This window comes from Echinococcus granulosus, assembly GCF_000524195.1.
Source record: "Echinococcus granulosus chromosome Unknown EG_S00031, whole genome shotgun sequence".
Lineage (NCBI taxonomy): Eukaryota > Metazoa > Platyhelminthes > Cestoda > Cyclophyllidea > Taeniidae > Echinococcus > Echinococcus granulosus.
In genome coordinates this window covers 778,287-791,111 of record NW_020170411.1, presented here as the reverse complement: position 1 = coordinate 791,111, position 12,825 = coordinate 778,287, and the positions used below count along the sequence as shown (strand labels likewise).

General features: G+C 39.5%; 1 protein-coding gene across 1 annotated transcript; it reads right to left on the bottom strand. All coding sequences in view use genetic code 11, as the record gives it.

Moving 5' to 3' along the window:
• Nucleotides 1–295: 295 nt before the first annotated feature.
• Nucleotides 296–8,802, bottom strand: EGR_04803 (hypothetical protein; the record flags this gene model as incomplete). The annotated part of the gene is made up of 4 exons (XM_024494052.1): nt 296–379; nt 1,298–1,377; nt 3,232–3,551; nt 8,741–8,802. The coding sequence occupies 4 exons, from the start codon at nt 8,800–8,802 to the stop codon at nt 296–298; spliced, it is 546 nt and encodes a 181-aa protein (XP_024351617.1).
• Nucleotides 8,803–12,825: the final 4,023 nt, after the last annotated feature.

Sequence of the window (12,825 nt, the reverse complement as noted above, 5' to 3'; positions counted from 1 at the left end):
GAACATTGGCAACCCACCCGGATTACAAAAAAACAGTGTAAGTAATCCGTGGTTGAAGGAATAAGGCACGCGCCCACGACCGGACGTGCCATTCTGTGAGTTTCAATGAGTGGTTAATGTGTTTAACCATGGTGCTTAATTAGCCTATGTGGGATCACCAGTCTTCTTTTGAAGCTACCCCCTTTTTTCATTGTTGCATGCGCTCACCACACATTCCCCCAAAACCACCCGCATGGTTTTTCCGTACTGCTCTCCCCATCCCCTCCCATCTTCCCCTTTGGTGCAATGAGGCTGTCTACCTCGCAAAGGGCAGATTGGGGGACCCAACCTCCACCTGAGTAAACGCGCCTTTAAGGAGGGGGATAGGGGAGGTTGAGGCCTAGACGGGATAGGATAGGATGAGGTCTAGATGGACAGAGGTAGCTAGCCGGATTGAATCTACAAAGACTACACAGTGATTTTTGACATAGGTGCAGTGCCCTGGTTACGGGTGTAGGGTCCAATGCCAGTGGTCTGTTCACTCCATCATCCGGTCTAGAAGACTTCGGGTTCACGTCTCTTCTCTACATGCACTCAACTAAGTGGAGTACATCTTGGCAGTTCTTTTCAGTTTTTCATCTCAATGCGCTCGCTTCTGGTGCAGCAAGTCCAAACATGCAGTGGTTTTGTGTGAATCATCCAGGCGACTGGGTTCTGCGCAAATGCTCGACAGAGAGCGCGAGAGAGAGGGTGTATGTGCGCAAAGGCCTCCATTGGTATCTGCTCATATCACCACAATATAGGTTGAATATTTCAGCATTTCAAGATTGAAGTGTTTTATAATTACTTAAGCATATTCTAATGATATTTGGAAGGCTACGGTAACTTTTCAAAATGATATGCGACATTCATTGAAATCAGATCTCTGGAGTGCTTGAGGCGTTGGTCATCACGAGATTATCTTTACTACTTTAATCGGGTTCACTTTGGTTGACTTTTTGTTGTTGATAAGCCGATGTTTTTAACAGAGGCTTCCCAACACACATTGAGTGATGCTTACACTAATAATATCAAACAATATCTAATAATATCAGTTAAACCTGATATCAGGAAAGATCATGGAATGACATTCTTAATGCTGAACGCTATTGATTCACAAAAGTTGGCTGTAAAAATAACACATCCAATGTTTGAAGTCCTAGCAGACAATGCCATTTTCTCAAGGTGACATCGTTGACCTCCACTGCGGTAGTGTGCATCATAAGTAGGTCCTCTTGTGGTCACAGATTGATAAAAGGTGGGAATAGGTCAGTGATACCTTCGACAGCGGTGGTGGCATGAATTGCGGGGGCCGCTTTGGAATTTTAAGGCGTGCCTGAGAGGGCTGACAATTAGGACCTTATTAAAGACCCAACAACCAAAAGGAAGAAAGGGGGTAAAATTATCCGAACAAATGGCACCCATATGTCAGTGGGAAGGTAGGCGGGGAGTGGAAGAGGGTGGAGAGAGCCAGGGGGTGACAGAGAGGGACAGAGGCCAGTTGAGATGTAGCCAAGCTCTCACAGCTGCGAGCTTGCCGGTGGCACATCTGGAACACACACACATTCTCGTCGAGCACATGGTCTCTTGCTGTGTGAACATATTGCCTTGACATTTGGCTTGTGCGCAACAGCCGGTGCTAAATTCCCGCCCGTTGGGTGTGGCATCTGGCTAGATGGGCATCATGCGGAATGATGCAACCTTCACTCAGTGCTTCCCACTGAAGTCTGGATACTACTGCGAGTCTCGGTTTCATTCCAGCTGATGACTGGTAAGTTGCATAGCCAAGTTTTACTCGTGAATATATGTGCTGAATGGAACGAACGAAGTCATGTTGCCCGCATGTAAGTCAGCCGGAGCTTCAAGTCAATGATTTTTATTGAATCACTGCAGCAATTAAAATTTCATCGAGATTCAAGAAGTCTTTCCATAAAAGTATTTGCACTGAAGCCAAACAGGGACGAAGTGGAAACTTTCCGAAAAATATTGATCCGAAACTGCTGGGAAATCCCTAAATTTTTCTTAGTGGCTGCACTAGTTGAATCAGAAGAAGCCAAGCCCCATAATTAAAACTGCTCTGGTGTTCTAACAGCTATTAGTCCATAAGTCAGCACGTCAGCTGGTAGTTCCAGACAATCTATCAAATAACAGGCCATTGGCAGAGGTCAAGCAATTTGGTTTCAGGTAACTTTATCAACAAATAATGCGTGAGGGGATTCTTGTATGATTTGGGCCGCGTTTGATTATACATACCACACTAAAGGGACAACCAAGCCACTCAAAAATGCCTGTCATGCATGCATGAAGGTGGATAAATTGACGGAATAGTGAACAAATTAACATAAGTTTTCTATTTTGTCTTTACCTACGCGTAATGATGGGTAGAAAGACGATTAAGTTCTCTGAATAAAGGAAAATATGCTCTCTCCGGTATGAATTTTGGCGCTTGATACAGCATCTGAGCTTCTGGACACTTCCACAAGACAATGTTCATTTGTAAATGGATGGCTATTCCACTTTGCTACAATTACCTATTTGGACTTTGAATCCCAATTCGAAGAACACTTGATCCATATTGAAAATTACTGTCCCGTAAAGCACACCTTCCTAACACATCTGTGTATTATCTCAAATTTCTTCCAATAGGTTAAAATCAGAAACAAAGGTTTCTACTCTTCTCTGGGCGTAACAGACAACTCGGTTACCTGACTATCGTCCTGGCATTGTTGTATGTTGAAACAGTGTTCGAGAATTACCAGTCAGACCAGGCCGGTTCGTTTGAATGAAGTCGGCTCCCTGCGCATCCTCGGGTGCCTCCCTCCAAACTAATGCTTCCCTTGGTTAAATTTGAACTCTCCGCAAATAACTTTGCGATTTTCATAGCTATTTACTAACAATAAGTTAGAACTGAAGTATGTAGCTGTAAGCTTGGGGTGATGGCACTATCACACCCAGTATTAACTCATTTTGATAAGTTGGCTTTATTGAATAAATGGAATTAGGATTCTAAAGGCGATGAATTACTTGCCATCGAATTTTGTCATTGAAATTATGTAAAGTTGACACCGGTAGAAGTAATGAAAACCACTATTATTATATAGTAACAGAAAACACAACAGTTCGTCTCAGTTCGTGCGTAAATCTGATGTCTACACAGAAGGCCATTGTGATAATACCAAGTTAGAGACCTTTCAACAGGTTTTTCGTACTTACCGACTAGTAACGATCCTCGTTGTGACACTGTTAAATTCATTAACTGCGCCATCGCCAATTTCTGTAAAAGCCATTTGAGTAGGGGAAATCGCCCAGATTTTTGTGCAGAGATTCGACCACAGCTGTGGCGTTTCCCTGACTCGGTGGGAGCCCAAACACCCGTCTCCTCGGCCATCTCTACTTGGGGAGAAACCAGGAAGAAGCAGAGGGGGCGGAGGACGGGCGGAGGCAGCGACACACTGGGACCCTTTTCACCTGTCACGACTGCGAGAACGGTCCTATGCTCAAAACATCTGCTGCAGTACAGCTGCTGCAGTTCACTTCGTTGCACAAAAAGTCTCTTCGCAACAACGGTCTCCGACCACCGCTATGACAATGTATCCCTTAGTTGTTTTCACTCAAATGATTGCATAGTAGAAGGTTGTATTAATAAACCGATGGTATGTAAAATTAGGAGCGCTTATGTCATTTTAGAAATTGGAGGATTAAAATATTCTTTATTATTGCCCCAAGTTACATAGTTAAAGGGAGCTAGCTTTCCCACACAGAGGACAATTTGTCAATCATCTGCAAAAATACGAAAATTAAGCTCGAAGTACATGATCCATGAGACTAGACCTTTTACATAATCTAATTGATCAAAAAAATGTGAAATGGTAGAAGTTATTTGATTTTTAAGGCACTCGGATTCACGAAATTACAAAATAAATTTCATGTTCTGTAAGCTAAATGCCTCGACCCAAACCGACAAAATCACACAGGCAGTAGTTTTTAAAAAAATTTTATTACCGAAAAAGAATCCAAATGAACTTCAATTTCGAAAAAAATACCAGGAAGTAATTATAAATAAAGCAAATAGACAAAGATAATTTGCTGAAATAGAGAATTAGGTTAAAGATATCACCTTTAATTGCTTCAGAAACGATTAATATTGCTGTGATGGTTGAAATACAATAATGGCAAAAAGGCAAAGATGAACATGCACTGGCAAATCAAATCAGCTTAAAAATAATGTGACATGACATTTGTGTCGTATACCCCATGCATATCACCCCCCTAAAGATCATTGGTTCAAATTAGGCAGTGGCAATTATGCATGCTCAAAAGACTCGAGGATTGCTTTGAAGGTGCCCGCTCATCTGTAGACGAGAGAGGGATGCAGTAGCTGACACAATCCCTTTGACTAGAATGAAACTCGTTCCGTGAGACCTCGGTTGGATGACTATTGGTGGGCTTCTAGGGGCTAGTCATTTCGATAGCTAAGTGGGACACGTGGCGTCTTGGGTCAAGCCAGGTGACTCCCTCTAATTGCTCAGTTGCTAAGTCGTGCACCTTTGAAATCCAGGTGGCCTCAAACACACATTAGAGCCTGGTCTCAATGTGTAACACATTAAAGTTATTACCCCTTTTTAAAACCTTAGGTCTTTCTGGTAATGTGACCACTGGGTAGCCACAAAATTGCATGTTTGATTGCAAGGTGATTAAAGTAAGATATGAATTATAAAATAGAAAGTCTCAACAAATGAGGAAGAACGGAAAACAAGTACAACTTTCGATCCCTACAGACAATGAATCGCTTTGAGGGATTCAGAATTTCTGTAGTATCCGTGACCAAATTTGCGCTAAAACAGACTCAAAAAAAAACAGCTATAGGCCCAAGTGTATTGCAATAGTGGAACTTACTTAAATCCAAATTAGGATGACAGTGTCCTTAGTTGTCCCTTTATCTCAAGTCGGAATTGGTAGAACTGCTTATCAAGCTTAGTGCTCATTCATTTAACAATCGGAGAGGTGCTACTGACATCTTATAGTAGAAATGCTACAATGTTACCAAACCACCGTGCCTGGCGCTCGTTGGCACACTCGCAGCGCACCCCGCGGCATCGGCATTGCAGACAAACATGAACAAGTGCGCTGGTTTGAATTATTTCTCAAAACTCATTATGGGCAAAATTCGGAGTATTGACTGTGAAATACGCTAATGAAATCAGACTATTCTAATGCCCCCATTTCAAAACCGTTTCAAACGCTTATGTGCAGATCTGCGCATAAAATAAGACACCAAGACTGTCCAACATCATAATAAATTTTAAAGCCTAATTTGAGTTTCCACAGTTAAATTATGTATTCCCCATTGTTACACTGACTAAACGCTTTGTTATTTCATTTAAAGTCAAAAGCGTCTCAGGTATGCGATGCCATAGTTTTACTAGGAATAGATAAGGTGAGTCCAATTACGGGAAACACTTCCTTCAGGGAGCTGCAAAGCATAACAAGTGAAAATTGGCAGTTGCATGAATGATTCATAAAAATATTCACTTGATTTTATTGAAAGTGGAGTAAGTTCAACTGATTCCAACTGAAGTATAAGTTAGAAGGATAAATAAATCACGAAGTCAAAACACAAATTACTGACATGCTTGAATTTAACATAATTGACAACGCTTTATTGCTAGTAAAGTTCAGGTGGAAATAAGAGAATTATGAATTTGAGATGTAGTGCAGAAAGATGGTTTCTACCAAACCTAATGCAGTGTATCGTTGTAACCATCTTCTCCCACCGAATAAAGATGCGCACGTAGGCAAATCCACCTTCAAGAAACAAGGTAACAAGTTTCTTCAAGGGACAAGGTAAAATGCCAAGGCAAAAACTCGGATTATTGTTAGGAAAAAATTCAACACAAAATATATCCAGGCAAAACCCCAACTAAAGACCGAAATACAAATTAGTAAAATATGCTAAATGACATCTGTTACTTTATTGCCCACATTTGTAGGAAAATGTAGCAACGAACCCAGCAATTAAGTTGTTTATGATTATGCATAACAACAAAAAAGCTAATAAAAATGCAAGTGTTAACTTTGAACAAAGGGACTCTACTCAGAAAGGAGGATGATATTAAATAAATATGGGACCTAACAGCATCACATGTGTACAGATACTTGACAATAACAAAGAGGCACAGTTTCCAAATGAAAAAGGTATTTCTAGTTTCCGGCGCGGCTTGAGTCACAGTATAGTGTTGGGCTTATTCCGCTTTTGTAGGCGCAGATGACCGGGGCAGATGGATGACCTGCGCAGCTGAGTAAAATGCAGGCGGAGTGACTGCGTTAGCTTCATTTTTTCTCTTCTTTTTTGATAACCAAAAATTTATTAAGTTGATATTTTTTACCTACGTGAAGAACAGCATACAGTCATATTGGTCTACAAACAACATTTTAGCCTAATTTTCTACATAATTTATGGATAGCTGGGCATGAAACTCAAATCGCAGTTATCTAAAACTGGATTTAACAAGCCAACAAGGGGCGCCCACGGGAAAATAACTCATGGTAAAATGAAAAAGCCAAATAAAATGAGTTCTAACGTTTCACGTTTAGAGGTGAAAACTAAACTTCTTAATGTTTGAGCGGAATATTAGACTAGAGAAAGTATCACTGTATAGGAATTGGGCTTTAAAATTTGGCGTAAAATGAAACCGCCACTGCAAGCTGGAATAAAGTGTCATTGAAGGAAAAATTTTCATATTTTAGGTGGAGAAGTAAAGCAGTGCAATGGGTATCAAGTAGCCAGTGTATTGTTTTAACTGTATTTTTAAAGGAATTGCTTAAAGCACACTGAACTAGTAAACCCTTAGACATTCCACTAATGTTCGCCGACAGTGGCCTAAAGACGTCAAAATTCCGAGAGAAGCAAGGCTGGTGGATATGCATTTATAATGCTAATAATGAAGAAGGTCACCTGGATGTTTTTCATATCTAATTGCTAGGCTGAACATTACATATGAAGACAGGAACTTGTATATAAAGGATGCATGTTTGCCAAAGCTATAAAGTTTTCCGTTTTCAGATGTTACTAGATTGTCTCTGTTTATTCAAAGAATTTGACGATGCTATCCATTGTCTGGAATAAGCACATCTTAACATCCAGAGCATTGGCATCAAAGCGCTAGCAATCCCGTTTTACAGGCATAATAATTCACGCCGAAGAGGAGGTAGAGGCATAATGTCGTTTTTATACGAGGGCCTACGCACAGGCCAAATAAAGAATTTAGCAAAGTATTTTTTTTGTCGAAGGATCTACCGTTCTCGCCAGTAATGCTGACATTGAGATTATTTCGTCAGGTAATAAAATCAGGTGTTAATTAATTGACGAATTATTCGACCTCCTCTGATGGACTGAATGTAACACAAAATCATTCAAGAAGGCATTTTCAAGTAACCTTTATTGTGAGAATCACCATTAATTACGGTAGGTCGATTAAATACTGTTTGCATGAAGCGAAGGTACCTTGGAAGGACTTTGAGGAACACATCCATGACCTAAGTTCATAGTTCCAGCAAATGGGAGGTAGGTCGGTAGTTTTGGGTCAGCGCTTAATGCCTCCCACCCCTGTCATGGGGTCATCGAATTTCGTGTCACATGCTTAAACACTCCAGGGTTGATGCCGTAGCAAACGACTTTGGGCAAGGTATTTTAATGATGAAAGGATAAAAAGTGATAGTATGACAAAGTTTAGAACTCCAGACCGATTTTGTGAGTATTAGCTCTTGGGGAGTAAACTATTATTCATATGTTCTTTCGAAGAATTGGTGGTCTGTATAAAAACATCCCACGGCATACAAATGTGGAAGCAGGCCCGTCATCAACGTGTAAAATGCCTTAAGACTAAAAAATGAGTAAATATAGCTTCATTCCACCAGTATGGCAGCCAAACTGTGGAAGACTGAAAGCATTCGTCTTGTTAGGTATGTAATTGCTATGGCTATCATTCTGTCGAATTTTGATACTTTGTGAAATTGAAGAACTAGAATTAGGGCTGACACTTTTGATTCCTCCATGGAAGTGTGTTAGATCTGATACATGTCAAAGGTTTATTTAGGCAATGCTTTCATTTTGAAGTCGACTTGAAATGCTATTAGGTTCAACCGCACAAGACACCATAACTGCGGCGCCTAATGATATGGGTGTGAACGAATGGAAGTGATACGACGCAACTAATCTAAAAACACAGGAATTTACAGTCGTTAAAGCGAAGGCATGTAGGTTTTGGATTAGAGTAGCAGTGCCATTAGCATGGCAAAATATGCATTTTGGTAATCGCCGTAAGGGAAAACTACTACCGGAAAATGTGGAATTTGATGGCAAATACATTTACATGCATTTTCGCTTTTTTATCTACAAAAAAGATTTAATCCGGAAATGCAAGCTTGATGCACACATTGATGGCAGAAAACAGGAGAGAGGAAAGGTGGTACTTCGTGCATCTCATTTCTACTTCTGGCATGGGGCACACCTAGTTTAGGCTAGTGCAAGTAGTTAAGTATAACCATTAATATTTGCAGAGCAAAATAGTTGTTGCTCTTGTCGTAGGTAAACAACATTTTAACAAGTATTAGTTTAAATTCTAAACAAAAGTTGACGCACATTAACCAAGCACGCAGAGCAATCCATTTCTTAAGTTACCGAGCCCATTTTTTGCCTCATAGTCTGTCATTTCTGTCTTACGATTTGGGAAGTAATGCGGGTGAGATGATGCCGATGACGAGTACATCTACACTGAAAGCCATACCACTACTTAATTAGTTACACACCCAAAATTATTTCACTCCAACCCGAAAGAAATACACCTTTCTTAATACTTGTTTCCAATTAAGGTTAATCGTAGGGGCAATTAGAAAAACAAAGTGTATTAACTATGTTTCGTATATGCTACATTATATTAAATGCACAGCAAATATCTGAAGAAATTGGCTACACATCTCGGAGTGCGAAAAAGATTTATTCTCTGTATTCAAGATTTGCTAGCTCAGGAATAAATTAGAATGTCAAATCAAGTTCGACAAGAGGACAGAGATGATACTTTGCAGAAAAATACCATGAGATCACCATGACGACAAATAAATAAAAGGTTTAACATTCACCCTGCTAAGGGCGATTGCGATAGCTAATAGCCGTATTTGCAGGGCTGACATGGATGCTTAACTATGCAATTTGGAACGTGGGCGAGACGCTATTTAAAGCAGCATCAACTTCCTCAGAGTGGCATAAATGAATGAGGAGCAAGGAGGTGACAAGGATAAATTTACTTTAACAAGCAGTTTGTTAAATTATTAAGGAGGACGCGGGTACGGCCCATGCCTTACTAATCGAGAAGACAACGTATCAACACGAGCATCGCCTTCGTATGCGACGCACATCCTTTGATGTAAATCAAGGTAAAATAAGACAAATTAGCATACCAACATCGATGATATTTTTAATGATTTACAAAAGGCTACAGGTAGTCGGTCGCTTTTAAGCAGGGGCGCTGAAAAGTTTGAGGTTTGCTATAGAGGCATTTACTTTTATCACATTCCCTGCACATAAAAACATTCGCATGTGCATATTAACAAAGATAGTTAAAGGTAATTAAAAATGGCAAATTATTCCTTTCGATTTCATTCGATGATTCATTGAAAACAGCATCTATGTAGATAAGAAAAGTTTTAATCCATAAAGCATTTGACCTAAGCTGTAAACTAAAGACACAGCAATTGAGATTGTTTGTCAACGTACTACCGTTGGTTGCTGCGATAGTAGCATATTAATGCTACCTGGATATTAATTTCAACCCCGATGCAAAAGTCCTGTGTAGAATAGTTAAACTCCTCTTTTGCTCTCCTTTTAGTTTGGGGCGTTTACCCTTGGGAGGCAATCACTGGCTGGTGCTACATTCAGTGTGTAAAACGAATAAGAGGTAACCAAACGGTCAAAAATAACTTTTGGATAACGACACAAAGCTATCTTCTACTTTTTGCTAGTTGTTCTAAAGCACCATAATTGAAACATCCATTTTAATCTTTTTGACCGTTGGCAATTAAAATTGTGCTTACTATTACTTCGCAAGGGAAAATCGCTCTGAAAACACAACCATATTAATTGAATTGCAAATAACAATTTTTTCATCTGGTCATCATCGCGCTCCTCTTTTTTGGTTTCCCACATCGGATCGTGCATTTTAAGGAAATATCGTCTGCTATTTGCTAACTGAGATGCTTGAACAGAGTTTTAAATGCTCCTCTTCCTCCACCAATGCTTTTCAATGGTATCCTGCTGAATTTGAGGCTGCGTCCACAATCTAGATTTTAATTAATGCAACGACTTTGTGCACCGACCTATGCAACACAACCACGCAATGGTTTCCAAACAAAATTCCTCCTTTCAGATAACGCACTGAATTTGTCCATCATCTTCACAGTGCACATATTTCGTTATTTTCTAAACGCGATGTCGGAATGGTTAAACTGATTTACTTTTAAGTGATTAACATGTATCGGCTTGAAGAAATTTCAAGAAAAAAGGGATTGGTGGCGCATTTGCTCAAGAATACAAATTCCCTTTGCTAGAAATTCATGTATGAATGGAAGAGGTAGTAATATTTGAATGAGAAACTCAGTTAGAGCTTTAAAAAGTCATTTTATACTTATTCAGACAACTGAAAAACTATTAGTGGTTAAGGAAGTCTAGCAAACGTGCAGCCGATGTGAGATTATTTATAGATTTCGCACATTTGCGTACGTGGCAAATGCATTTTGGTATAAATTTAAAGGCAACATAGATGGTCCATTAAATGAATAAACGTGGGCGTTAGTGTGGAACAACTTTACCCAGTAGCAAATACGCCATTTTAGGCGCAAAATTTTTCCCAGAAAAGGAAACAACCCATGCGTTGGCACAACCTCAAAAACCACATATGACAGGCGTTTGATGATCATTGGCCGTATAAAGTACAAAAAGAGTGACTTCGTGTTGGTGTTAGAACATAGTACATGGCCCATTTACACCTGAGAAACCGGGCGCTTTTTTAGAAATGGGACTGTAAATATCATCTTTTTTGCCCAAAGTGGTTATTTAATAGTTGGACATTAGTTTAAATGCTCATTTTATCATTTAGTATTAGGTGGCAAGTAAATCAACGATTACATTATCCCCACAACAGGCAAAATTACGACTTGCTGCGGGTGTTCATTTCTTCGATTCAAAATAAATTTCCACTTCCAAACAAAGATGCCTTACCCTCCGGTAAGTGGGTTTTAATCAAAATAAGCTGATTATGGCTTTTGATCGGAGGCGAAGAAAGTAGGCACTAACATGGGCTGGTGGATAGATATAGACACTTTAATTTGGAATCCACGTCAACCACGGGTCAAAATCACAAATCGCAAGATGGTATCCATTGTGAAATATTCCTCTGTCAAATTAAATACTATAAAGCAAACGTAAATGCACCTTGGGGGGCATAAATTGCTTTTGAAATGCAGAGTGGTTGGAAAATTGCTAGATTTTGGAGGATGTTTTAAAGGAGCACGAACTGGAGCAAAAGTCCAAATTTTAATAGCTTCACAATGCCAATTCTACTCGGTGTGCATAAATGCCAGCAGTCGGGTTATAATTTCACCAATGGAATGCAAATTCCAAGTTTGAATTCCCATTATTTTACCTCCCAAACATTTCGCATCCATCACTGTGAAATACGGATAGTGATACAATCAAGAAAAATGAATAACGGTTTTCACGATATTCAGTGTTCTTTAGAGGAGTAACTTGAGAGTATTTGTGAGATTTTAATCTTCTTAGCTAATGTAATGTAAGTAGGATTTCAGCAGGACTAGATTTTACCTGGTAAGCTAGAATTCACTAAAAGCCCAAATGAAGGTGGTGAATCGCGTGTCAGGCTGGCCTTTATTCAGTGAAATCATTCCAACCCAACTTATTTCAGACCGATTAACCACTAAACAGTTTGGTCTTGATCCCACTAAAGTGTGTGTGAGTCGATGAGTTTGTGATAAATTTTAAACTTCAACATGGGTTTATCCCACAAATGGCTTCGACATCGATGATTTCTCCTTTATTATACTTCAATCACTTGCCTGCTTTTGCACACCTAGTATCAGTATGAGCTCCTACAAAGTTAGAGTCTTTAAGTTGAAATAAATCCAGCACGGCAAAACAACTAGCCATTCGTGTTAAGAAAATCAAGGCATGATTATTATTTCTTCACCTCTTAACAACTTTATGGGGAATGTGAACTGCAAATAATGAACGACAAATACATCGATTTTATGCGGGTCATCACAATAAAAACAGTTTCTTATGTTTTCTAAACATTCACACACTTTCGGCAAACATTTTTTTCATATAACGAAGTCAGGAAAACGGAATGTGCAGTCCTGTTCACTTATTAATAGGTACTAATTTCTGTATGTTTGTGAACACCGGAATCAGAATACAGTGGCATTTATGTTTTGTAGATTTAACGCTAAGGCAAGTGATGCTTTGTAATTCTATTGTGAAGAATAAATAACGTTTCCTCCATTAAAATGAGCATTTTTCAAAAAATATTTAATGTGGTTAGGATGCACGATGAAAGGTGCATGAATACCGCATACCAGGGAGTTACGCCCAAACTGTAAGGGAAGGAGTTGAAAATACTTCCATATAAACGAGTAGTTGAGTTTAGGGAGGGAGGATCAATTACGTCTTCGAAAAGACGATCTGAAAATTTTTACTTCTGTTGGCACTTCGCCAAAGGAGGCCTTTCACGAGGCGTA